Source organism: Ranitomeya variabilis, chromosome 2 (genome assembly GCF_051348905.1).
Source record: "Ranitomeya variabilis isolate aRanVar5 chromosome 2, aRanVar5.hap1, whole genome shotgun sequence".
In the NCBI taxonomy this organism is placed as follows: domain Eukaryota; kingdom Metazoa; phylum Chordata; class Amphibia; order Anura; family Dendrobatidae; genus Ranitomeya; species Ranitomeya variabilis.
This window is the reverse complement of record NC_135233.1, coordinates 1,075,761,970-1,075,786,302: the sequence shown is the minus strand read 5'-3', so window position 1 is coordinate 1,075,786,302 and position 24,333 is coordinate 1,075,761,970. Positions and strand designations below refer to the sequence as shown.

The 24,333-nt window shown below is 44.6% G+C and overlaps 1 protein-coding gene across 1 annotated transcript in view; it reads left to right on the top strand.

The window, feature by feature from the left end:
- LOC143808692 (cytochrome P450 2K1-like) overlaps positions 1-24,333 on the top strand; it is a 97,764-nt gene that overhangs the window by 19,610 nt on the left and 53,821 nt on the right. The window contains exon 2 of the mRNA XM_077291610.1: positions 729-927. Coding sequence (XP_077147725.1) covers positions 748-927 — 180 coding nt within the window. The 5' untranslated portion in view covers positions 729-747. The remainder of the gene's footprint in view (positions 1-728; positions 928-24,333) is intronic.

Sequence of the window (24,333 nt, the reverse complement as noted above, 5' to 3'; positions counted from 1 at the left end):
AGATCTGAATCTGAGCATGTGCTGCCCCCAGCAGCCATTTTCCTGGAGGCCACCACATCCCAGGAATGGATCTGCGGGGGCCTCTGGGCTTTTACCAATTGCTGACGGAGCCCCGCCGCACCACAAAGCATCACCGCTGCACCAGTTGCATAATGACGGCAGAGCCCCGCCGCACCACAGAGCACCACCACCGAACCTGTCACAAAGTGCCAGTGGAGCCCCACTAAACCTGTCTACTGGGAACTCCAGAGGACCATCGCAGCACCAGCCTGGGATGGGATTTACCGGAGGGCACCGCACCAGCCTGAACCACCGAACAATCCCTGCGACCATGTTCCCCTGTGACCACTCCTCCACCTGTGAAAATCCCCCCCCAGTAAGCTGAATTTGGACTGTAAGATGGACCCCCATTTGACACATTATTTTTTTCCCTATTTTCCTTCTGAAAATTTGGGGTGCGTCTTATGGTTTGGTAAATCTTATAGTCCGAAAAATACGGTATTTGCTCACCTTTAGCCCTTGTTATGTGGCTACAGCTTTGTAAATTTCAGCATCTGTTGTCAATAGGTTAAAGACCTATGCAAAGTGTCATCTGTAACAAAATGCAATCCTATGAACATCCAAAATGACATCTCATGATGTCATTGTGGATTATACATAATAACTTATACATAATAACATAATACTGTCGGTTACGTACCTGATCATGTTTATATTTGTCTTTTCAGAGAAACTTTTCCTGGTGCCATGGATTTCCCAGATTCCATCACATTGGTTCTGTCTGTCATTCTGACTCTTTTCATTACCCTTATTTTCTATGGATGGCAAAGAAATGTTTACAATTTTCCACCCGGACCGCGACCGCTACCAATCATTGGCAACTTGCATATTCTAGACCGGAATAGACCATATCAGACATTGCATCAGGTAACTTTCTGATTTTATGACGTTATTATCCTGAATTAATTGTTTTGCTCTGCCCACAGGATGGCTCAAAGAACAGGCTACATACTGTATATAAAGCAGATATTTAAATGAAGTCAGTCAGTAAGATGAACCTTTCCTAAGTATCTACAGTGGAGAAAATAATTTTCCCACCTACAAGGAATGTAGATGACTGTAATTTTTATCATAGGTTCACTTCAACTGTGAGAGACAGAATCTAAAAAGAAAAAAATAAAATCATATTGTATGATTTTTACATAAATAATTAAATTTCGTTTTATTTCCCGAAATAAGTATTTGATCATCTACCAACCATGCAGAATCCTGCCTCTCAAGCATGTTAGTTTTTCCTTAAGAAGCTATCCTATTCTGTACTCATTAACTGTATTCATTGCACTTATTTGAATTCATTGCTTGTATAAAAGACACCTGTCCACACACTCAATCAATCACACTTCAACCTCTACACCATGTCGGAGACCGAAGGGCTATCTGAGGACACCAGGGACAAAATTGTAGGCCTGCCCAAGGCTGGGATGGGTACAATAGGTAAGCAGCTTGGTGTGAAGACAACAACTGTTGGCACAGTTAGTAAACAATGGAATAAACACAAGATGACTGTAAATCTTCTTTGTTCAACAAAAATAGCAAGTAGTCGACAGCACATCAGACACGTAGATGCAAGTCCTAATTCCACTGGACCACATGGAAAATGTACATACCAAAGAAACAATGAAGGACAGTAGGGTTGAGCGACTTTCATTTTTTTAAGATCGAGTCGGGTTTTGTGAAACCCGACTTAGTCCAGAGTCGAGTCGAGTGAAGTCGGCCGATTATCGCTAAAAGTCGGGGATCGACCGAAACACGAAACCCAATGCAAGTCAATGGGGAAGCATAGCCGGCAGTGAGTGGAGGCCAGGAAAACACCTACAGTGCCCATTTTAATGCCAAAAACATCCATTCTTGTTTTCTGAAGCTTGTCAATCTAAATTAACTTTATAATAATAGTTGGGCACTGGAAATTGGGGGTGATTTGGCAAAAGTTGTGGGGGGTAGGGCTGGTTCAAGGTTTTAGTGGGCACAGGAAACATGGACTACGTCACGGCGGTGGAGCAGTGAGAGGTAAGTATGTCAAGTTTGCAAGTGCTGTGATCCTAAGCAAGCAGGGGGGCCCACTCGTTGGCATTGGCACTGGCACAGGGCCCCTCAAAGTACAGCGGTGTGTTTGCACGGTGGGGGCGCCTCCCACCAGCAGCGACACTTTTGCGTACTCTGAGGGGCCATGTGCCAGTGACGTCGCCAACGAGTATGCCCCCCCCCCACCTGATGAAGGAACCTGCACTTTCATCTGCACCTTCCTCTTTGTCCCTGTGTAAGGTGGTATAACATGCGGGAAGGGGAACCTGACTTTCAGCAGGGTCAGATTCTGGCTGTGTAGAGTGCAAGGGGAATGTAGTGGTCTAGGTCAATGTACCAGCAGACTCATGTAGCAGTGGCTGGGCAGTGGGCAGGATGAGGAGGAAACAGATATAGGGCCAAAGAATAAAGTAGGCTAAATGCAGTTCAAAATTGGTAACAGGACTAAACAGGCGGCATTGCTTTGTTGAGTGGAGTAGCAAACCCAGGAGCAGCAGACACTGTTTTAAGGGCCCAAAAACACTAATAGGCCAAATGCAGTTTAATATCTGATACTATAGGCCGAAAGCCATAAGGTTGAAGCTCAGCTTTTTTTAGTTGAGGACAAACACCAGGGAGGAGCAAACAGAGCTATTAGGCCCCATCCAGCAATTTAAAAAAAAAAAAAAGAGCCAGAAGGTGGAAACTCAGCTTTGTTCAGTGGAGGACAACACCAGGCAGGGGCAGACACCGTTAGTAGGCCCTAACCACCAATTTTTAAAAACACAGCACTTAATGAGAGCAAGAAGGTTGAAGCTCAGCTGTATTCAGTTGAGGGCAACACCAGGGAGGGGCAGACACCGTTAGTAGGCCCTAACCACCAATTTTTAAAAACACAGCACTTAATGAGAGCCGGAAGGTTGAAGCTCAGCTTTATTCAGTTGAGGGCAACACCAGGGAGGGGCAGACACCGTTAGTAGGCCCTAACCACCATTTTGTTTTTTAAAAAACACTTAATGAGAGCCAGAAGGTTGAAGCTCAGCTGTATTCAGTTGAGGACAACACCAGGGAGGGGCAGACACCGTTAGTAGGCCGTAACCAAAGTTGAAGGCCAAATGCAGTTTAATATCTGATACTATAGGCCGAAAGCCACAAGGTTGAAGCACAGCTTTATTCAGTTGAGGGCAACACCAGGGAGGGGCAGACACCGTTAGTAGGCCCTAACCACCAATTTTTGAAAACACAGCACTTAATGAGAGCCAGAAGGTTGAAGCTCAGCTTTATTCAGTTGAGGGCAACACCAGGGAGGGGCAGACACCGTTAGTAGGCCCTAACCACCAATTTTTAAAAACACAGCACTTAATGAGAGCCAGAAGGTTGAAGCTCAGCTTTATTCAGTTGAGGGCAACACCAGGGAGGGGCAGACACCGTTAGTAGGCCCTAACCACCAATTTTTAAAAACACAGCACTTAATGAGAGCCAGAAGGTTGAAGCTCAGCTGTATTCAGTTGAGGACAACACCAGGGAGGGGCAGACACCGTTAGTAGGCCGTAACCAAAGTTGAAGGCCAAATGCAGTTTAATATCTGATACTATAGGCCGAAAGCCAGAAGGTTGAAGCACAGCTTTATTCAGTTGAGGGCAACACCAGGGAGGGGCAGACACCATTAGTAGGCCCTAACCACCATTTTGTTTTTTAAAAAACACTTAATGAGAGCCAGAAGGTTGAAGCTCAGCTGTATTCAGTTGAGGACAACACCAGGGAGGGGCAGACACCGTTAGTAGGCCGTAACCAAAATTGAAGGCCAAATGCAGTTTAATATCTGATACTATAGGCCGAAAGCCACAAGGTTGAAGCACAGCTTTATTCAGTTGAGGGCAACACCAGGGAGGGGCAGACACCGTTAGTAGGCCGTAACCAAAGTTGAAGGCCAAATGCAGTTTAATATCTGATACTATAGGCCGAAAGCCAGAAGGTTGAAGCACAGCTTTATTCAGTTGCAGCTTCTTTGCAATAATATAAAGAAGACGCGACAGGACAACACTCGGTGGATGCCATATCTGTGTTTTCAATGGAAAAAAACCTTTCAGTTAACTACTTGCAGGAGAAAGTTTTTGTAGCTGGTGGCCAATTTTGGTACTGTACCAGTTTTTGGTTGTATGTGTTTTGGTTTTTAATGTTAAAATGTATGCATTTGATATCTCTCCAGTATTTTCTTTATTATAAGCAAAATACTTATTTTTATTCATTTTCTGATGTTTTATACCGGAGTGTTCCTCGGGACACGCTTATAAACTTGATAATTGGTTCCAGGGGTACACGGGCAGCAGTGATCTGGTCAGTGGAGGCCTAGTGGAAGGAGGGACCACAGACAGGCTTCGGAGGCCTAACACAATAAAATGGGCTGGCTGTAGGGACTTTAAAATAGGTTCCAGGGGTACACGGGCAGCAGTGGTCTGGTCAGTGGAGGCCTAGTGGAAGGAGGGACCGCAGACAGGCTTCGAAGGCCTAACATAATAAAATGGGCTGGCTGTAGGCACTTTATAATTGGTTCCAGGGGTACACGGGCAGCAGTGGTCTGGTCAGTGGAGGCCTAGTGGAAGGAGGGACCGCAGACAGGCTTCGAAGGCCTAACATAATAAAATGGGCTGGCTGTAGGCACTGTAAAATAGGTTCCAGGGGTACACGGGCAGCAGTGGTCTGGTCAGTGGAGGCCTAGTGGAAGGAAGGACCGCAGACAGGCTTTGAAGGCCTAACATGATAAAATGGGCTGGCTGTAGGCACTTTATAATTGGTTCCAGGGGTACACGGGCAGCAGTGGTCTGGTCAGTGGAGGCCTAGTGGAAGGAGGGACCGCAGACAGGCTTCGAAGGCCTAACATAATAAAATGGGCTGGCTGTAGGCACTTTATAATTGGTTCCAGGGGTACACGGGCAGCAGTGGTCTGGTCAGTGGAGGCCTAGTGGAAGGAAGGACCGCAGACAGGCTTCGAAGGCCTAACATGATAAAATGGGCTGGCTGTAGGCACTTTATAATTGGTTCCAGGGGTACACGGGCAGCAGTGGTCTGGTCAGTGGAGGCCTAGTGGAAGGAGGGACCGCAGACAGGCTTCGAAGGCCTAACATAATAAAATGGGCTGGCTGTAGGCACTTTATAATTGGTTCCAGGGGTACACGGGCAGCAGTGGTCTGGTCAGTGGAGGCCTAGTGGAAGGAAGGACCGCAGACAAGCTTCGAAGGCCTAACATGATAAAATGGGCTGGCTGTAGGCACTTTATAATTGGTTCCAGGGGTACACGGGCAGCAGTGGTCTGGTCAGTGGAGGCCTAGTGGAAGGAGGGACCGCAGACAGGCTTCGAAGGCCTAACATAATAAAATGGGCTGGCTGTAGGCACTTTATAATTGGTTCCAGGGGTACACGGGCAGCAGTGGTCTGGTCAGTGGAGGCCTAGTGGAAGGAGGGACCGCAGACAGGCTTCGAAGGCCTAACATAATAAAATGGGCTGGCTGTAGGCACTGTAAAATATGTTCCAGGGGTACACGGGCAGCAGTGGTCTTGTCAGTGGAGGCCTAGTGGAAGGAGGGACCGCAGACAGGCTTTGAAGGCCTAACATAATAAAATGGGCTGGCTGTAGGCACTTTATAATTGGTTCCAGGGGTACACGGGCAGCAGTGGTCTGGTCAGTGGAGGCCTAGTGGAAGGAGGGACCGCAGACAGGCTTCGAAGGCCTAACATAATAAAATGGGCTGGCTGTAGGCACTGTAAAATAGGTTCCAGGGGTACACGGGCAGCAGTGGTCTGGTCAGTGGAGGCCTAGTGGAAGGAGGGACCGCAGACAGGCTTCGAAGGCCTAACATAATAAAATGGGCTGGCTGTAGGCACTGTAAAATAGGTTCCAGGGGTACACGGGCAGCAGTGGTCTGGTCAGTGGAGGCCTAGTGGAAGGAAGGACCGCAGACAGGCTTCGAAGGTCTAACATAATAAAATGGGCTGGCTGTAGGCACTGTAAAATAGGTTCCAGGAGTACACGGGCAGCAGTGGTGTGGTCAACGGAGGCCGATTGTAATGAGTGTCTGCCAGTTAGTAGTCAAAAAACAACAAATAAATGTGAATGTCTCGCATTAAAACAAAGACACTAAAGGGTGCAATCATTAGGTTCAGGGGTGGGATCCTCTGCGTTGTTTCAGACCTACTAATTTAGCGCAAAGTATTTACTGTGGTAAATAGAGGACACTGCCCCTGACTATGTTATGTACCATTATACATGTCAACACAATGGTATTGTCAGTGGCAGGTATGGAAGGATGTCAGCGCATAGACTAAACATTGGTGGAAGTGTGAGAGATAACTGTGGAAGTGGTAGAGCAATGTTTGACCTGGGGGTGGGTGAACTCTCTTGTGGCCGGCGGTACAGGCCCAGGGCCCCTCATGTTATAACAGTGTGTCTGACGTTGGGTGCGCACCACCACCGCCAGAGACACTTTATTGTACTATGAGGGACCCAGTACCAATGCCGTCGACCAAAAGCGAGCACACCCACCTCTTCAGGCAAACAGCTGTCTCACGGGTGCTTGCGCCAAGTCGCGATACCACGGCCCCGTGTGGGGAGTTTGGCCATTTAGGGAGGTGTAAACATGTCATATGCCGGACAATCAGCTGCAGAAAATTAGACATTAGAAAAGTAATTCACAGTAGTCCACAGGCAAGAGCTTTTCATAGGAAAGCTAGGTGTCAGCCGGGCAAGGTGGGGCAAAAGATTTTGAAATCCAGTTGTGGTTCATTTTAATGAATGTTAGATCGTCAACATTTTGGGTAGCCAGACGAGTCCTTTTTTCGGTTACTATTGAACCTGCAGCACTGAATACTCTTTCTGATAGGACACTTGCTGCCGGGCAAGCAAGCTCCTGCAATGCATATTCTGCCAATTCTGGCCAGGTGTCTAATTTTGAGGCCCAGTAATCAAATGGGAATGACGGTTGAGGGAGAACATCGATAAGGGATGAAAAATAGTTAGTAACCATACTGGACAAATGTTGTCTCCTGTCACTTTCAATTGATGCAGCAGTACCTGTCCTGTCTGCGGTCATAGCAAAATCACTCCACAACCTGGTCAGAAAACCCCTTTGTCCAATGCCACTTCTGATGTGTGCACCCCTAACACTACTAATCTGCTGCCCCCTGGAGCTCGTGTGATAACGATCACGTGCGCTGTGTGCTGGGAATGCCTGAAGCAAACGGTCAACAAGAGTTGATTGTTTGGTTGCTAATATTAGTTCCAAGTTCTCATGTGGCATAATATTTTGCAATTTGCCTTTATAGCGTGGATCAAGGAGGCAGGCCAACCAGTAATCGTCATCGTTCATCATTTTTGTTATGCGTGTGTCCCTTTTAAGGATACGTAAGGCATAATCCGCCATGTGGGCCAAAGTTCCAGTTGTCAAATCTCCGGTTGTGATTGGTTGAGGGGCAGTTTCAGGCAAATCTACGTCACTTGTGTCCCTCAAAAAACCAGAACCCGGCCTTGCCACGCAACCAATTTCCAGTGCCCCCGGGAAAGCTTCCGCATTAAAAATATACTCATCCCCATCATCCTCCTCGTCCTCCACCTCCTCTTCGCCCGCTACCTCGTCCTGTACACTGCCCTGACCAGACAATGGCTGACTGTCATCAAGGCTTTCCTCTTCCTCTGGTGCAGACGCCTGCTCCTTTATGTGCGTCAAACTTTGCATCAGCAGACGCATTAGGGGGATGCTCATGCTTATTACGGCGTTGTCTGCACTAACCAGCCGTGTGCATTCCTCAAAACACTGAAGGACTTGACACATGTCTTGTATCTTGGACCACTGCACACCAGACAACTCCATGTCTGCCATCCTACTGCCTGCCCGTGTATGTGTATCCTCCCACAAAAACATAACAGCCCGCCTCTGTTGGCACAGTCTCTGAAGCATGTGCAGTGTTGAGTTCCACCTTGTTGCAACGTCTATGATTAGGCGATGCTGGGGAAGGTTCAAAGACCGCTGATAGGTCTGCATACGGCTGGAGTGTACAGGCGAACGTCGGATATGTGAGCAAAGTCCACGCACTTTGAGGAGCAGGTCGGAGAACCCAGGATAAGTTTTCAATAAGCACTGCACCACCAGGTTTAAGGTGTGAGCCAGGCAAGGAATGTGTTTCAATTGGGAAAGGGAGATGGCAGCCATGAAATTCCTTCCGTTATCACTCACTACCTTGCCTGCCTCAAGATCTACTGTGCCCAGCCACGACTGCGTTTCTTGTTGCAAGAACTCGGACAGAACTTCCGCGGTGTGTCTGTTGTCGCCCAAACACTTCATAGCCAATACAGCCTGCTGACGCTTGGCAGTAGCTGGCCCATAATGGGACAACTGGTGTGCAACAGTGTCATCAGCCGATGGAGTGGTTGGCCGACTGTGGTCTGTGGAAGAGCTGTAGCTTCTGCAGGAGGATGAGGAGGAGGAGGAGGAGGTGGTGCGAACGCCTACAGCCAACTGTTTCCTAGACCGTGGGCTAGGCACAACTGTCCCGAAATTGATGTCCCCTGAGGACCCTGCATCCACCACATTCACCCAGTGTGCCGTGATGGACACATAACGTCCCTGGCCATGCCTACTGGTCCATGCATCTGTAGTCAGGTGCACCTTTGTACTCACAGATTGCCTGAGTGCATGGACGATGCGCTGTTTAACATGCTGGTGCAGGGCCGGGATGGCTTTTCTGGAAAAAAAGTGTCGACTGGGTAGCTCGTATCGTGGTTCAGCGTACTCCATCAGGGCTTTGAAAGCTTCGCTTTCAACTAACCGGTAGGGCATCATCTCTAACGATATTAGTCTAGCTATGTGGGCGTTAAAACCCTGTGTACGCGGATGCGAGGATAAGTACTTCCTTTTTCTAACCAGAGTCTCATGTAGTGTGAGCTGAACTGGAGAGATGGAGATCGTGGAACTTGCGGGTGTGCCGGTGGACATGGCAGACTGCGAGACGGTTGGAGATGGTATTGTTTCCGCCGGTGACCTAGATGCAATATTTCCTCCTACAAAACTGGTGATTCCCTGACCCTGACTGCTTTTGGCTGGCAAAGAAACCTGCACAGATACTGCCGGTGGTGCGGAAAATGGTGGCCTTACAGTGACGGAAGGGATGTTGCGTTGCTGACTAGCTTCATTGGCCGAGGGTGCTACAACCTTAAGGGACGTTTGGTAGTTAGTCCAGGCTTGAAAATGCATGGTGGTTAAGTGTCTATGCATGCAACTAGTATTGAGACATTTCAGATTCTGACCTCTGCTTAAGCTAGTTGAACATTTTTGACAGATGACTTTGCGCTGATCAATTGGATGTTGTTTAAAAAAATGCCAGACTGCACTCTTCCTAGCATCGGATCCCTTTTCAGGGATTGCAGACTGAGCTTTAACCGGATGGCCACGCTGTCCTCCAACAGGTTTTGGCTTTGACACGCGTTTTGGGCCAGATACGGGCCCGGCAGATGGAACCTGTTGCGATGTTGATGCCTGCTGCGGCCCCTCCTCCACCTCCGCTTCTGAACTACTGCCGCCTGCACCCTGTTCCCCCAATGGCTGCCAATCGGGGTCAATAACTGGGTCATCTATTAACTCCTCTTCGAGCTCGTGTGCAACTTCGTCTGTGTCACTGTGTCGGTCGGTGGTATAGCGTTCGTGGCGGGGCAACATAGTCTCATCAGGGTCTGATTGTGGATCAGTACCCTGAGAGGGCAATGTGGTGGTCTGAGTCAAAGGAGCAGCATAGTACTCTGGCTGTGGCTGTGCATCAGTGCACTCCATGTCAGAATCAACTTGTAATGGGCATGGCCTGTTAAGTGTTTCACTTTGTAAGCCAGGGACGGTATGTGTAAAGAGCTCCATGGAGTAACCCGTTGTGTTGCCTGCTGCATCCTTCTCTCTTGTTGTAGTTTTTGCTGAAGAGGACAAAGAAGCGACTTGTCCCTGACCGTGGACATCCACAAGCGACGCGCTGCTTTTACATTTACCAGTTTCAGAAGAGGAGGCAAAAGAGCTAGAGGCTGAGTCTGCAATGTAAGCCAAAACTTGCTGTTGCTGCTCCGCCTTTAAAAGCGGTTTTCCTACTCCCAGAAAAGAGAGCGTTCGAGGCCTTGTGTAGCCAGACGCCGAAACTGGCTCCACAGCTCCAGACTTACGTGGAATATTTTTATCCCCACGACCACCTGATGCTCCACTACCACTACCATCATTACCAGCTGACAATGAACGCCCACGGCCACGACCTCTTGCACCAGACTTCCTCATTGTTTTAAAAACTTAACCAAAGTAACTTTATTTGTTGCTGTCAAACAACTTACACGGTAAGCTATAACTTCAGTATGATTTCAATATCCCTTAACAGGTTGGTGAGACCACAAGGAAAATCAGGCACAATGTTACACACTCTGTTTTCTGTGGCACAAAATCACAGAGATGCCACACACGCAGGACTGTCACTCAAGCACAAATGTCAATATTAATCTCCCACCTATATTTTTTTTTTTCCTCAGGGAGACTTTAGAAACCAAATAAGATAAATTGTTTTTTTCAGGGACAATTTAGAAACCAAATAATAATAATAAAAAAAAAAAGCTTTCTATGGCCCAGTGCCCACTGAGTGAGAGATGGCACACACAGGAGTCAGGATAAGGAGTGGCACACAAGCCCTGAGGACAGTATTAATCTCCCACTGATGGATGTAGTGTTTTTTTTTCAGGTAGATTTTAGAACCCAAATCAAGCAAAAAAATAAATAGGCTTTCTATGGCCCACTGAGTGAGAGATGGCGCGCACAGGAGTCAGGATCAGGAGTGGCACACAAGCCCTGAGGACAGTATTAATCTCCCACTGATGGATGTAGTGATTTTTTTTTTCAGTTAGATTTTAGAACCCAAATCAAGCAAAAAAATAAATAGGCTTTCTATGGCCCACAGAGTGAGAGATGGCGCTCACAGGAGTCAGGATCAGGAGTGGCACACAAGCCCTGAGGACAGTATTAATCTCCCACTGATGGATGTAGTGATTTTTTTTTCAGTTAGATTTTAGAACCCAAATCAAGCAAAAAAATAAATAGGCTTTCTATGGCCCACTGAGTGAGAGATGGCGCGCACAGGAGTCAGGATCAGGAGTGGCACACAAGCCCTGAGGACAATATTAATCTCCCACTGATTGATGTAGTGTTTTTTTTTCAGGTAGATTTTAGAACCCAAATCAAGCAAAAAAATAAATAGGCTTTCTATGGCCCACTGAGTGAGAGATGGCGCGCACAGGAGTCAGGATCAGGAGTGGCACACAGGCACTGAGGACAGTATTAATCTCCCACTGATGGATGTAGTGATTTTTTTTTCAGTTAGATTTTAGAACCCAAATCAAGCAAAAAAATAAATAGGCTTTCTATGGCCCACTGAGTGAGAGATGGCACACACAGGAGTCAGGAGTGGCACACAAGCCCTGAGGACAGTATTAATCTCCCACTGATGGATGTAGTGATTTTTTTTTCAGTTAGATTTTAGAACCCAAATCAAGCAAAAAAATAAATAGGCTTTCTATGGCCCACTGAGTGAGAGATGGCACACACAGGAGTCAGGAGTGGCACACAAGCCCTGAGGACAGTATTAATCTCCCACTGATGGATGTAGTGTTTTTTTTTTCAGTTAGATTTTAGAACCCAAATCAAGCAAAAAAATAAATAGGCTTTCTATGGCCCACAGAGTGAGAGATGGCGCTCACAGGAGTCAGGATCAGGAGTGGCACACAAGCCCTGAGGACAATATTAATCTCCCACTGATTGATGTAGTGTTTTTTTTTCAGTTAGATTTTAGAACCCAAATCAAGCAAAAAAATAAATAGGCTTTCTATGGCCCACTGAGTGAGAGATGGCGCGCACAGGAGTCAGGATCAGGAGTGGCACACAAGCCCTGAGGACAGTATTAATCTCCCACTGATGGATGTAGTGATTTTTTTTTCAGTTAGATTTTAGAACCCAAATCAAGCAAAAAAATAAATAGGCTTTCTATGGCCCACTGAGTGAGAGATGGCACACACAGGAGTCAGGAGTGGCACACAAGCCCTGAGGACAGTATTAATCTCCCACTGATGGATGTAGTGTTTTTTTTTTCAGGTAGATTTTAGAACCCAAATCAAGCAAAAAAATAAATAGGCTTTCTATGGCCCACTGAGTGAGAGATGGCGCGCACAGGAGTCAGGATCAGGAGTGGCACACAAGCCCTGAGGACAGTATTAATCTCCCCCTGATGGATGTAGTGATTTTTTTTTCAGGTAGATTTTAGAACCCAAATCAAGCAAAAAAATAAATAGGCTTTCTATGGCCCACTGAGTGAGAGATGGCGCTCACAGGAGTCAGGATCAGGAGTGGCACACAAGCCCTGAGGACAATATTAATCTCCCACTGATGGATGTAGTGTTTTTTTTTTAGGTAGATTTTAGAACCTAAATCAAGCAAAAAAATAAATAGGCTTTCTATGGCCCACTGAGTGAGAGATGGCGCGCACAGGAGTCAGGATCAGGAGTGGCACACAAGCCCTGAGGACAGTATTAATCTCCCACTGATGGATGTAGTGTTTTTTTTTCAGGTAGATTTTAGAACCCAAATCAAGCAAAAAAATAAATAGGCTTTCTATGGCCCACTGAGTGAGAGATGGCGCACACAGGGATGGCACACACACGGATGGCACTGTAGCAGAAATGCAAATCTTAATCTCCCACAAAAAAAAAAAAAAAAAACAGGGACTGTCCTACAATTACTATCTCCCTGCAGTAATCTCAGCCAGGTATGGCAGGCAGCAATAGGAGTGGACTGATGCACAAATTAAATAAAAAGTGTGGACAAACAAAAAAGATAGCTGTGCAGAAAGGAAGGAACAAGAGGATATGTGCTTTGAAAAAAGCAGTTGGTTTCCACAGTGGCGTACACACAGCAATACAGCTATCACGGAGCCTTCTAGGGCAGCCCAAAGAGCTACAGCGCTGAGAGAAAAAAAAAAATGTAGCTTCCACTGTCCCTGCACACCGAAGGTGGTGTTGGACAGTGGAAATCGCTACAGCACAAGCAGTTTGGTGGTTAGTGGACCCTGCCTAACGCTATCCCTGCTTCTGACGAAGCGGCAGCAACCTCTCCCTAAGCTCAGATCAGCAGCAGTGAGATGGCGGTCGGCGGGAACGCCCCTTTATAGCCCCTGTGACGCCGCAGACAGCAAGCCAATCACTGCAATGCCCTTCTCTAAGATGGTGGAGACCAGGACCTATGTCATCACGCTGCCCACACTCTGCGTTCACCTTCATTGGCTGAGAAATGGCGCTTTTCGCGTCATTGAAACGCGACTTTGGCGCGAAAGTCGCGTACCGCATGGCCGACAAGCACAGGGGTCGGATCGGGTTTCATGAGATGCCGACTTAGCCAAAAGTCGGCGACTTTTGAAAATGAACGACCCGTTTCGCTCAACCCTAAAGGACAGCATCCAATCCAGGTGAAATGTACAAAAACGATCCCTTTATTTGCCAAATGCAACGTTTCAACCACAAGGGTCTTTTTCAAGCATAAAATACATTGGTAATGGCGGACTTATATAGGAAGTGGATTACCATCCACCAATACCCATACAGTAACCACCCATATAACATATACAATTGAAAACAACACATAAATACTCCATATTATACACATATCAAATATCAAGGTGAAATAAATAATAAAAAAATTCCTTATAAATACATCAATAGTTTATATACACTCACCGGCCACTTTATTAGGTACACCATGCTAGTAACGGGTTGGACCCCCTTTTGCCTTCAGAACTGCATCAATTCTTCGTGGCATAGATTCAACAAGGTGCTGGAAGCATTCCTCAGAGATTTTGGTCCATATTGACATGATGGCATCACACAGTTGCCGCAGATTTGTCGGCTGCACATCCCAAAGATGCTCCATACAAGGCAGGATGGATCCATGCTTTCATGTTGTTTACGCCAAATTCTGACCCTACCATCCGAATGTCGCAGCAGAAATCGAGACTCATCAGACCAAGCAACGTTTTTCCAATCTTCTACTGTCCAATTTCGATGAGCTTGTACAAATTGTAGCCTCCGTTTCCTGTTCTTAGCTGAAAGGAGTGGTACCCGGTGTGGTCTTCTGCTGCTGTAGCCCATCTGCCTCAAAGTTCGACGCACTGTGCGTTCAGAGATGCTCTTAGGCCTACCTTGGTTGTAACGGGTGGCGATTTGAGTCACTGTTGCCTTTCTATCAGCTCGAACCAGTCTGCCCATTCTCCTCTGACCTCTGGCATCAACAAGGCATTTCCGCCCACAGAACTGCCGCTCACTGGATTTTTTTTCTTTTTCGGACCATTCTCTGTAAACCCTAGAGATGGTTGTGCGTGAAAATCCCAGTAGATCAGCAGTTTCTGAAATACTCAGACCAGCCCTTCTGGCACCAACAACCATGCCACGTTCAAAGGCACTCAAATCACCTTTCTTCCCCATACTGATGCTCGGTTTGAACTGCAGGAGATTGTCTTGACCATGTCTACATGCCTAAATGCACTGAGTTGCCGCCATGTGATTGGCTGATTAGAAATTAAGTGTTAACAAGAAGTTGGACAGGTGTACCTAATAAAGTGGCCGGTGAGTGTAATTCCTATTAAAGGAACAACTTGCAATCCTGTCCAGGTGCCCATGGCGACAAAGCACCAATCACAGTGCATATCACATTTAGCACACTACTTCACAGCTAATCAGATTCATTCTATCATCCTGCTACCCCACATGTGTATATTTCACCAATGTGTGCCTCATATGTGTCCACCAATCAATCTCCTCATCCATAATGCCTCATGTCTCAAACATACCAATCACTAAATACGACCCATGTATTGTTTACAAAACAAACCACCCAGCCAATAGATGAGCCGCTACTCATTGGCGCTCAAAAAGAGCACATGTATCCACACCAATGAACAGGGTTGTCATATTCACCTCCCTTCAGGGCTCAGCGTCCGATACTCCATGTTCGTGTGCAGGCGTGCGGGCATTCAAAGCTCCACCCACCGCGATGTCATCATCACATGATGCAACTCAGGGAGGGAAACAATGAACGCCCACCGCCGCAACACCGCGCATGCGTACAGGCTCCCAATCACACGCCAACCATGTGACACTACATAGTAAAGCCTCATCTATGGGGGAACGCCCCTTATGCAACCCAGCAACGGAAAAAATACACACCCATCGCCTATCAGGAATGTAGCCAAGCATAGTAGTGTCGTCTCAAAGGAGGGGTGCCCCCTATACACCAGCGCACCCAACTATCATGTATGTCAAACTAAAACAAGGGCCAGCGTATATACTCACAATGGATCGGTAGACATAGATGCAGCCTAGCAATAGAATATTTAATAGTCAGCAGACCTAAAGAATTTGTCACCACTTAATGTAATGTTAGTGCAAATCTTTACATTGCTCAGATTTTAGCCAATAGACCTAAACAAACTGGTTCACCTATATATAGGCACTAGGTTACATATTAACACAGGGTTCAAAAAATGAAAGAGAGATAAAGAAATAGTGCACATCCCATATAACATATATCATATCGGGTAAAGATCAAAGAACAAGAACTGATCACCCGCAAAGACACCGGATATAACATCTTCTTATACCAAGACCATCTATGCATATAAACCTAAAGAAAAACAGAAAAAGAAAAACAAAAAATTTATTTAAAATCAATTAAAATCATTCTTATACTCAAGAAAGACCACAGAATAATCACAAGGCTTATTATGACACACATATCTGCAGATTATATTCAATATTGAGACCCCTAGGCTGTAATGAGCCCAGTCTGGAGATCCATTTCAGTTCCTTTTGCTTCAACAATTTGATCCGATCCCCACCTCTTCGAAGTGGTGGTACCCCGTCTATAACTGTAAACCTCAACTGACTAACGGTATGTTTGTTCTCACAAAAAATGTTTGGGGATCGGTAAGTGTAGCATTTTAGTTCTGATTGTGCTCTTGTGCTTCCCAATGCGTGCCTCAACCTTCATCATCGTCTCACCAATGTAAACCAATCCACATGGGCACACTATCATGTAAACGGCAAAATTATATGTACAAGTGTACCTGTCTCTAATAGCTAGTAACTTTGGCGTACTCTATGGAGCGGGTTCAATTTTTGGACACGATGGTATATAAGTTCCTGTCACTCCCTAGACACCTCATCACAGCCGGAGGACTAACTACCCCTAAAGATAGAAACAGGAAAGCTATCTTGCCTCAGAGAAAATCCCCAAAGGATAGACAGCCCCCCACAAATATTGACTGTGAGTGGAGAGGGAAATGACATACGCAGAATGAAACCAGGATGAAGCAAAGGAGGCCACTCTAGCAAGATAGATAGAATAGGACAGAATACTGTGCGGTCAGTATTAAAAAACTAGAAAAATCCACCACAGAGTTTACAAAAATCTCCACACCTGACTAAAGGTGTGGAGGGTAAATCTGCTTCCCAGAGCTTCCAGCTTAACTGAATAAATCCATACTGACAAGCTGGACTGGAAAAAACATAGAAAGTGCAGAACGATAAAGTCCACAAAATGTGGACAGCAAAAGAACCAAGCAAGGACTTATCTTTGCTGAACTGGTCGGAACATCAGGGAAATCCAAGCAGAGTTGTGAATCCAACCAGGAACCATTGCCAACTGGCACTGGCTGAAGGATAGAGCCAGGCTTAAATAGCCGAGCCAGAATAGACGATCAGTGGAAGCAGCTGCTGACTGCTAAATCCAAGGAGCAGCCGTTCCACTTAAAACCACCGGTGGGAGCCCAAGAGCAGAACTCACAAAAGTGCCACTTACAACCACCGGAGGGAGCCCAAGAGCGGAATTCACAACAGTTGGCGTGTGATTGGGAGCCTGTATGCATGCGCGGTGCTGCGGCGGTGGGCGTTCATTGTTTCCCTCACTGAGTTTCATCATGTGATGATGACGTCGCGGTGGGCAGAGCTTTGAATGCCCACACGCCTGCACATGAACATGGAGTATCGGACGCTGAGCCCTGAAGGGAGGTGAATATGACAACCCTGCTCATTGGTGTGGATACATGGGCTCTTTTTGAGCGCCGATGAGTAGCGGCTCACCTATTGGCTGGGCGGTTTGTTTTGTAAACAATACATGGGTCGTATTTAGTGATTGGTATGTTTGAGACATGAGGCATTGTGGATGAGGAGATTGATTGGTGGACACATATGAGGCACACATTGGTGAAATATACACATGGTGGGTAGCAGGATGATAGAATGAATCTGATTAGCTGTGACGTAGTGTGCTAAATGTGATATGCACTGTGATTGGTGCTTTGTCACCATGGGCACCTGGACAGGATTGCAAGTTGTTCCTTTAATAGGAATTATAAAAACTATTGATGTATTTATAAGGATTTTTTTTATTTCACCTTGATATTTGATATGTGTATAATATGGAGTAATTTTGCATGTATTTATGTGTTGTTTTAAATTGTATATATTATATGGGTGGTTACTGTATGGGGATTGGTGGATGGTAATCCACTTCCTATATAACTCCACCATTACCAATGTATTTTATGCTTGAAAAAGACCCTTGTGGTTGAAACGTTGCATTTTGGCAAATAAAGGAATCATTTTTGTACATTTCACCTGGATTGGATGCTGTCCTTCATTGCTTCTTTGGTATGTAAATCTTCTTTGGTCTGGGGCTCTATGCAAGATCTTGCCTCATGGGGTAAGGACGATTTTGAGAAAGGTCAGGAATCAGCCCAGAACTACATGGGAGGACCTGGTAAATGACCTGAAAAGAGCTGAGACCACAGTCCTAAATATTACCATTAGTATGGAATCAAAGGAATAATGTGGGTGTTACCTACGTTGCCGAATGAAGTTCCCATCCAGACGAGATGAATGAAAGATGATGGTTTATTCTACGCATTTCAAAGTATTCAATACTTTGAAATGTGTAGAATAAACTACCATCTTTCATTCATCTTTTCTGGATTGGAACTTCATTCGGCAGCGTAGGTAACATCCACATTATTCTTCTCATCCCATGCTTGATATGGTCACCTGCTGACCCGTGGATCTGCTGCAGCTGACATTTCCCTGATAATTTTCGCTCTAATAAAGGATACATCAGGTTAGTATAACCTAAGTAGAAATTTGAAATATCCGCTGGATAAGACCCTATTTTGGACTGATTTTTTTTCCCACAGCTTTGCAGCTGATCTTACCGTTAGTAACACACTACACGGTCATGGATTAAAATCCTGTGGTGCATGCAAGGTCCCCTGGCTCACAGCAGCACATGTCCAGGCCTGTTTGAAGTTTTCCAATGACCATCTGGATGAATCACAGGAGACATGGGAGAAGGTCATGTGGTCATTTGAAACCAAAATATAACTTTTTGGTATAAACTCTACTTGCCGTGTTATGGAGGAAGAAGTCCCTACCGAGTTTTGTCATGTGGCTAACAGCACTGTACAGCCACATATGGGGTACTTATACAAAAAAGATGAGAAAAAGGTGTGTGCTCCAGCTCCTAAAATCTTGAAATTCTTTATTGGTGCATATAAATATAGCGTGATTAAAATCCTTGCACAAAGATGGATGCAGTCATGAGGATAGACAACGTATTTCGATCTATGCGATCTTAATCATGTCTAACAGCATATGAACATTGCCAGTATTCATAAGAAACCAATTACTGTGGATTTCACAATCACATGACTGAAAAGTCGCAGGTCCTACTATATAACCATCTAACAATAAAACTAAGTATAGATATAAAAACCATTCAACAATAATTATATAATATTTTGTATTTCTTATTTAAACCTAACGGTGATCTTGTTTGTAAAGTGTATATCCAATACGCCTCCCTGGTTAGGAGGCGTCTTTTGATATCCCCACCATGATTTGAGCATTTAACCAATTCTATGCCCTGAACAGCCATCGCTGCAATATTACCTCCGTGGCAAGTAGCAAAATGTTTGGCAACCATAGATACATTTCTATTACCACCATAAAAATTGCTTGTGTCACTCACGGGGGGGAGCGCGGCCGATCGCGGCCGGGTGTCAGCTGAATATTGCAGCTGACATCTGGCACTATGTGCCAGGAGCGGTCACGGACCGCCCCCGGCACATTAACCCCCGACACACACCGCGATCAAACATGATCGCAGTGTGCCGGTGGTACAGGGAAGCATCGCGCAGGGAGGGGGCTCCCTGCGGGCTTCCCTGAGACGATCGGTACAAGGGAATGTACTCACCTTGTACCGAGCGTCTCCTCCCTGCAGGCTCCGGATCAATAAAATGGCCGCGGGGCTGCATCCGGGTCCTGCAGGGAGTACTTCCGGGTCAGGAGCAGGCTGCAGCTGCAGCTCTGTAAGCCTGCAGTGATGAGTGAGATCGCCGATCTCACAGAGTGCTAGGCAAACTGTAAGATCGGCGATCTGTGATGTCCCCCCGTGGGACAAAGTAAAAATGTAAAAAAAAAAAATTCCACATGTGTAAAAAAAAAAAAAAAAAAAAATCCTAAATAAAGAACAAAATATATATTATTCCCATAAATACATTTCTTTATCTAAAAAAAAAAAAAAACAATAAAAGTACACATATTTAGTATCGCCGCATCCGTAACGACCGAACCTATAAAACTGTCTCACTAGTTAACCCCTTCAGTGAACACCGTGAGAAAAAAAAAAAAAAACGAGCCAAAAAACAACGCTTTATTATCATACCGCCAAACAAAAAGTGGAATAACACACGATCAAAAAGATGGATATAAATAACCATGGTACCGCTGAAAACGTCATCTTGTCCCGCAAAAAATGAGCCACCATACAGCATCATAAGCAAAAAATTAAAAAAGTTATAGTCCTCAGAATAAAGCGATGCCAAAATAATTATTTTTTCTATAAAATAGCTTTTATCGTATAAAAGCGCCAAAACATAAAAAAATTATATAAATGAGATATCGCTGTAATCGTACTGACCCAATGAATAAAACTGCTTTATCAATTTTACCAAACGCAGAACGGTATAAACGCCTCCCCCAAAAGAAATTCATGAATAGCTGGTTTTTGGTCATTCTGCCTCACAAAAATTGGAATAAAAAGTGATCAAAAACTGTCACGTGTCCGAAAATGTTAACAATAAAAACATCAACTCATCCCGCAAAAAACAAGACCTCACATGACTCTGTGGACCAAAATATGGAAAAATTATAGGTCTCAAAATGTGGAGATGCAAAAACTTTTTTGCTATAAAAAAGCGTCTTTTAGTGTGTGACAGCTGCCAATCATAAAAATCTGATATAAAAAACGCTATAAAAGTAAATCAAACCCCCCTTCATCACCCCCTTAGTTAGGGAAAAATAATAAAATTAAAAAAATGTATTTATTTCCATTTTCCCATTAGGGCTAGGGTTAGGGTTAGGGCTAGGGTTAGGGCTAGGGTTGGGGTTGGGGCTAGGGTTAGGGCTAGGGTTGGGGTTAGGGTTAGGGCTAAGGTTAGGGCTAGGGTTAGGGTTGGGGCTAGGGTTAGGGCTAGGGTTAGGGTTGGGGCTAGGGTTGGGGCTAAAGTTAGGGTTAGGTTTGTGGCTAAAGTTAGAGTTAGGGTTGGGGCTAAAGTTAGGGTTAGGGCTAAAGTTAGGGTTAGGGTTAGGGCTAAAGTTAGGGTTAGGGTTGGGGCTACAGTTAGGGTTGGGGCTAAATTTAGGGTTAGGGTTTGGATTACATTTACGGTTGGGATTAGGGTTGGGATTAGAATTAGGGGTGTGTCAGGGTTAGGGGTGTGGTTAGGGTTACCGTTAGGATTAGGGTTAGGGGTGTTGTTGGATTAGGGTTTCAGGTAGAATTGGGGAGTTTCCACTGTTTAGGTACATCAGGGTCTCTCCAAACGTGACATGGCATCCGATCTCAATTCCAGCCAATTCTGCGTTGAAAAAGTAAAACAGTGCTCCTTCCCTTCCGAGCTCTCCCGTGCGCCCAAACAGGGGTTTACCCCAACATATGGGGTATCAGCGTACTCGGGACAAATTGGACAACAACTATTGGGGTCCAAGTTCTCTTTTTATCCTTGGGAAAATAAAAATTTGGGGGGCTAAAATAATTTTTTGGGGAAAAATAAGATTTTTTTATTTTCACGGCTCTGCGTTGTAAACTGTAGTGAAACACTTGGGGGTTCAAAGTTCTCAAAACACATCTAGATAGGTTCCTTGGGAGGTCTAGTTTCCAATATGGGGTCACTTGTGGGGGTTTCTACTGTTTGGGTACATCAGGGGCTCTGCAAATGCAATGTGACGCCTGCAGACCAATCCATCTAAGTCTGCTTTCCAAATGGCGCTCCTTCCCTTCCGAACTCTGCCATGCGCCCAAACAGTGGTTCCCTCCACATATGGGGTATAAGCGTACTCAGGAAAAATTGGACAATAACTTTTGGTGTCCAGTTTATCCTGTTACCCTTGTGAAAATACAAAACTGGGGGCTAAAAAATCATTTTTGTGAAAAAAAAAGGAATTTTTATTTTCACGACTCTGGGTTATAAACTGTAGTGAAACACTTGGGGGTTCAAAGCTCTCAAAACACATCTAGATAAGTTCCTTAGGGGGTCTACTTTCCAAAATGGTGTCACTTGTGGGGGGGTTAATGTTTAGGCACATCAGGGGCTCTCCAAACGCAACATGACATCCCATCTTAATTCCAGTCAATTTTGCATTGAAAAGTAAAATGGCGCTCATTCACTTCCGAGCTCTGCTATGCCCCAAACAGTGGTTTACCCCCACATATGGGGTATCGTCGTACTCAGGACAAAATGCACAACAACTTTTGTGGTCTAATTTCTTCTCTTACCCCTGGAAAAATAAAAAATTGGGGGCGAAAATATCATTTTTGTGAAAAAATATGATTTTTTATTTTTACTGCTCTGCATTATAAACTTCTGCGAAGCACTTCATGAGTCAAAGTGCTCACCACACAACTAGATAAGTTCCTTAGGGGGTCTACTTTCCAATATGGTGTCACTTGTGGGGGGTTTCAATGTTTAGGGACATCAGGGGCTCTCCAAACGCAACATGGCGTCCCATCTCAATTCCAGTCAATTTTGCATTGAAAAGTCAAATGGCGCTCCTTTCCTTCCGAGCTCTGCCATGCGCCCAAACAGTGGTTTACCCCCATATATGGGGCATCAGAATACTCAGGAAAAATTGTACAACAACTATGGTGGTCCATTTTCTCCTTTTACCCTTGGTAAAATAAAACAAATTGGAGCTGAAATAAATTTTGTGTGAAAAAAAGTTAAATGTTCATTTTTTTTTAAACATTCCAAAAATTCCTGTGAAACATCTGATGGGTTAATAAACTTCTTGAATGTGGTTTTGAGCACCTTGAGGGGTGCAGTTTTTAGAATGGTGTCACACTTGGGTATTTTCTATCATATAGACCCCTCAAAATGACTTCAAATGAGATGTGGTCCCTAAAAAAAAATGGTGTTGTAAAAATGAGAAATTGCTGGTCAACTTTTAACCCTTATAACTCCCTAACAAAAAAAATTTTGGTTCCAAAATCGTGCTGATGTAAAGTAGACATGTGGGAAATGTTACTTATTAAGTATTTTGCGTGACATATTTCTGTGATTTAAGGGCATAAAAATTAAAAGTTGGAAAATTGCAAAATTTTCAAAATTTTCGCCAAATTTCTATTTTTTTGTCAAATAAATGCAAGTTATATCGAATAAATTTTACTACTATCATGAAGTACAATATGTCACGAGAAAACAGTGTCAGAATCACCAAGATCCGTTGATGCATTCCAGAGTTATAACCTCATAAAGGGATAGTGGGCAGAATTGTAAAAAATGGCCTGGTCATTAACGTGCAAACTACCCTTGGGGGTGAAGGGGTTAAGATTAGATTTTAATAAATTCTCCCTATCTTTTTTATCTACTATATTTCAGGCTCTTTTTAGACACCATTTAGGATAACTGCGCATATCAAGTCGTATTTCCAAATTGTCAAACTCTCTTTCTCTATCTATTGCTTTGCTGTAGTTTCTCTTGAGTCTAGTGAATTCTCCCACCGGTATAGATTTAATTGTGTGGGAGGGGTTTCTACTCTTGGTGTGTAGAACCGTATTTCCACTCATAGGTTTAATATACGTTTTACTATGGATAGATTTACCGCACTCACCCTCCAATTCCAGATCAAGAAATTATATACATTTTTTGTTGTGTCTGTACGTAAACCTTATACCAAGATCATTACCATTGATATATTCCATGAATTCCAGTATGGCAGACACATTGCCCCCCCAAATAATGAATAATGAGGGTGTCGTCGATGTATCTGCCATACCAGAACAAAAAATCAAGAAATGGGTTATCAACAGAATAAATGTACACAGATTCCCAAAAAGCGATAGTCAGGTTAGCAAGCAATGGGGAGTACTTAGCTCCTATAGGAACTTCAGTCTTTTGTCTGTAAATTGTCTTATTCAATGAAAAAACATTATGCTTAATTAATAAAAATATAATTTGCAATATATACTGTATCAGATCCTGTGAATAAAGATTATAATTATTCAGATGAAATTCTAAGGCTGTTATGGCAACATCATGTGGTATGCTCGTGTAAAGTAAAATTACATCACACCAGAGCCACGAAAAACCTTCTTGCCATGTGTCACGATATGGTATGAAATATCATATAAGTAGTTTCTCTTGCTAGCAAGCTGTGGGCTAACCCCCCCCCCCCCTTCCCTTTCACGCAGCCAAGAGCTGCCTTGTCAATGTACATGGGGGAAGAGAGTTTTATTGACGAATGGTATTTACAACCGGCATTTCCTGTAGTAGAAAGTGCTCAGCTTTAACTGGATTAGAAACTTCTAGAATCTTGAAAGTCCTTTGTTCCATTTTTGTAAGATATTAGGCAGACGATGTAAGATAGGAAAATGGTAGATATATCTTCTTATTCTCCATCGGTGGATCTACGCATCACTCTAGACACGGGCGTCTAACTCCATCGGGTGAAGAAGTAGGGATTGCTCTGTAAATAATAGGACATATTTGATCTCATTAGAAAGCCCACGGTAATCTGAGATGAATGCTGGGTTTGTTACAACTATGATATGTGCAGTAGCAGAATTACAAGTCTTAGAAAGATGTAGCTTATACTTAGTCAGAATGTAGAGAGAG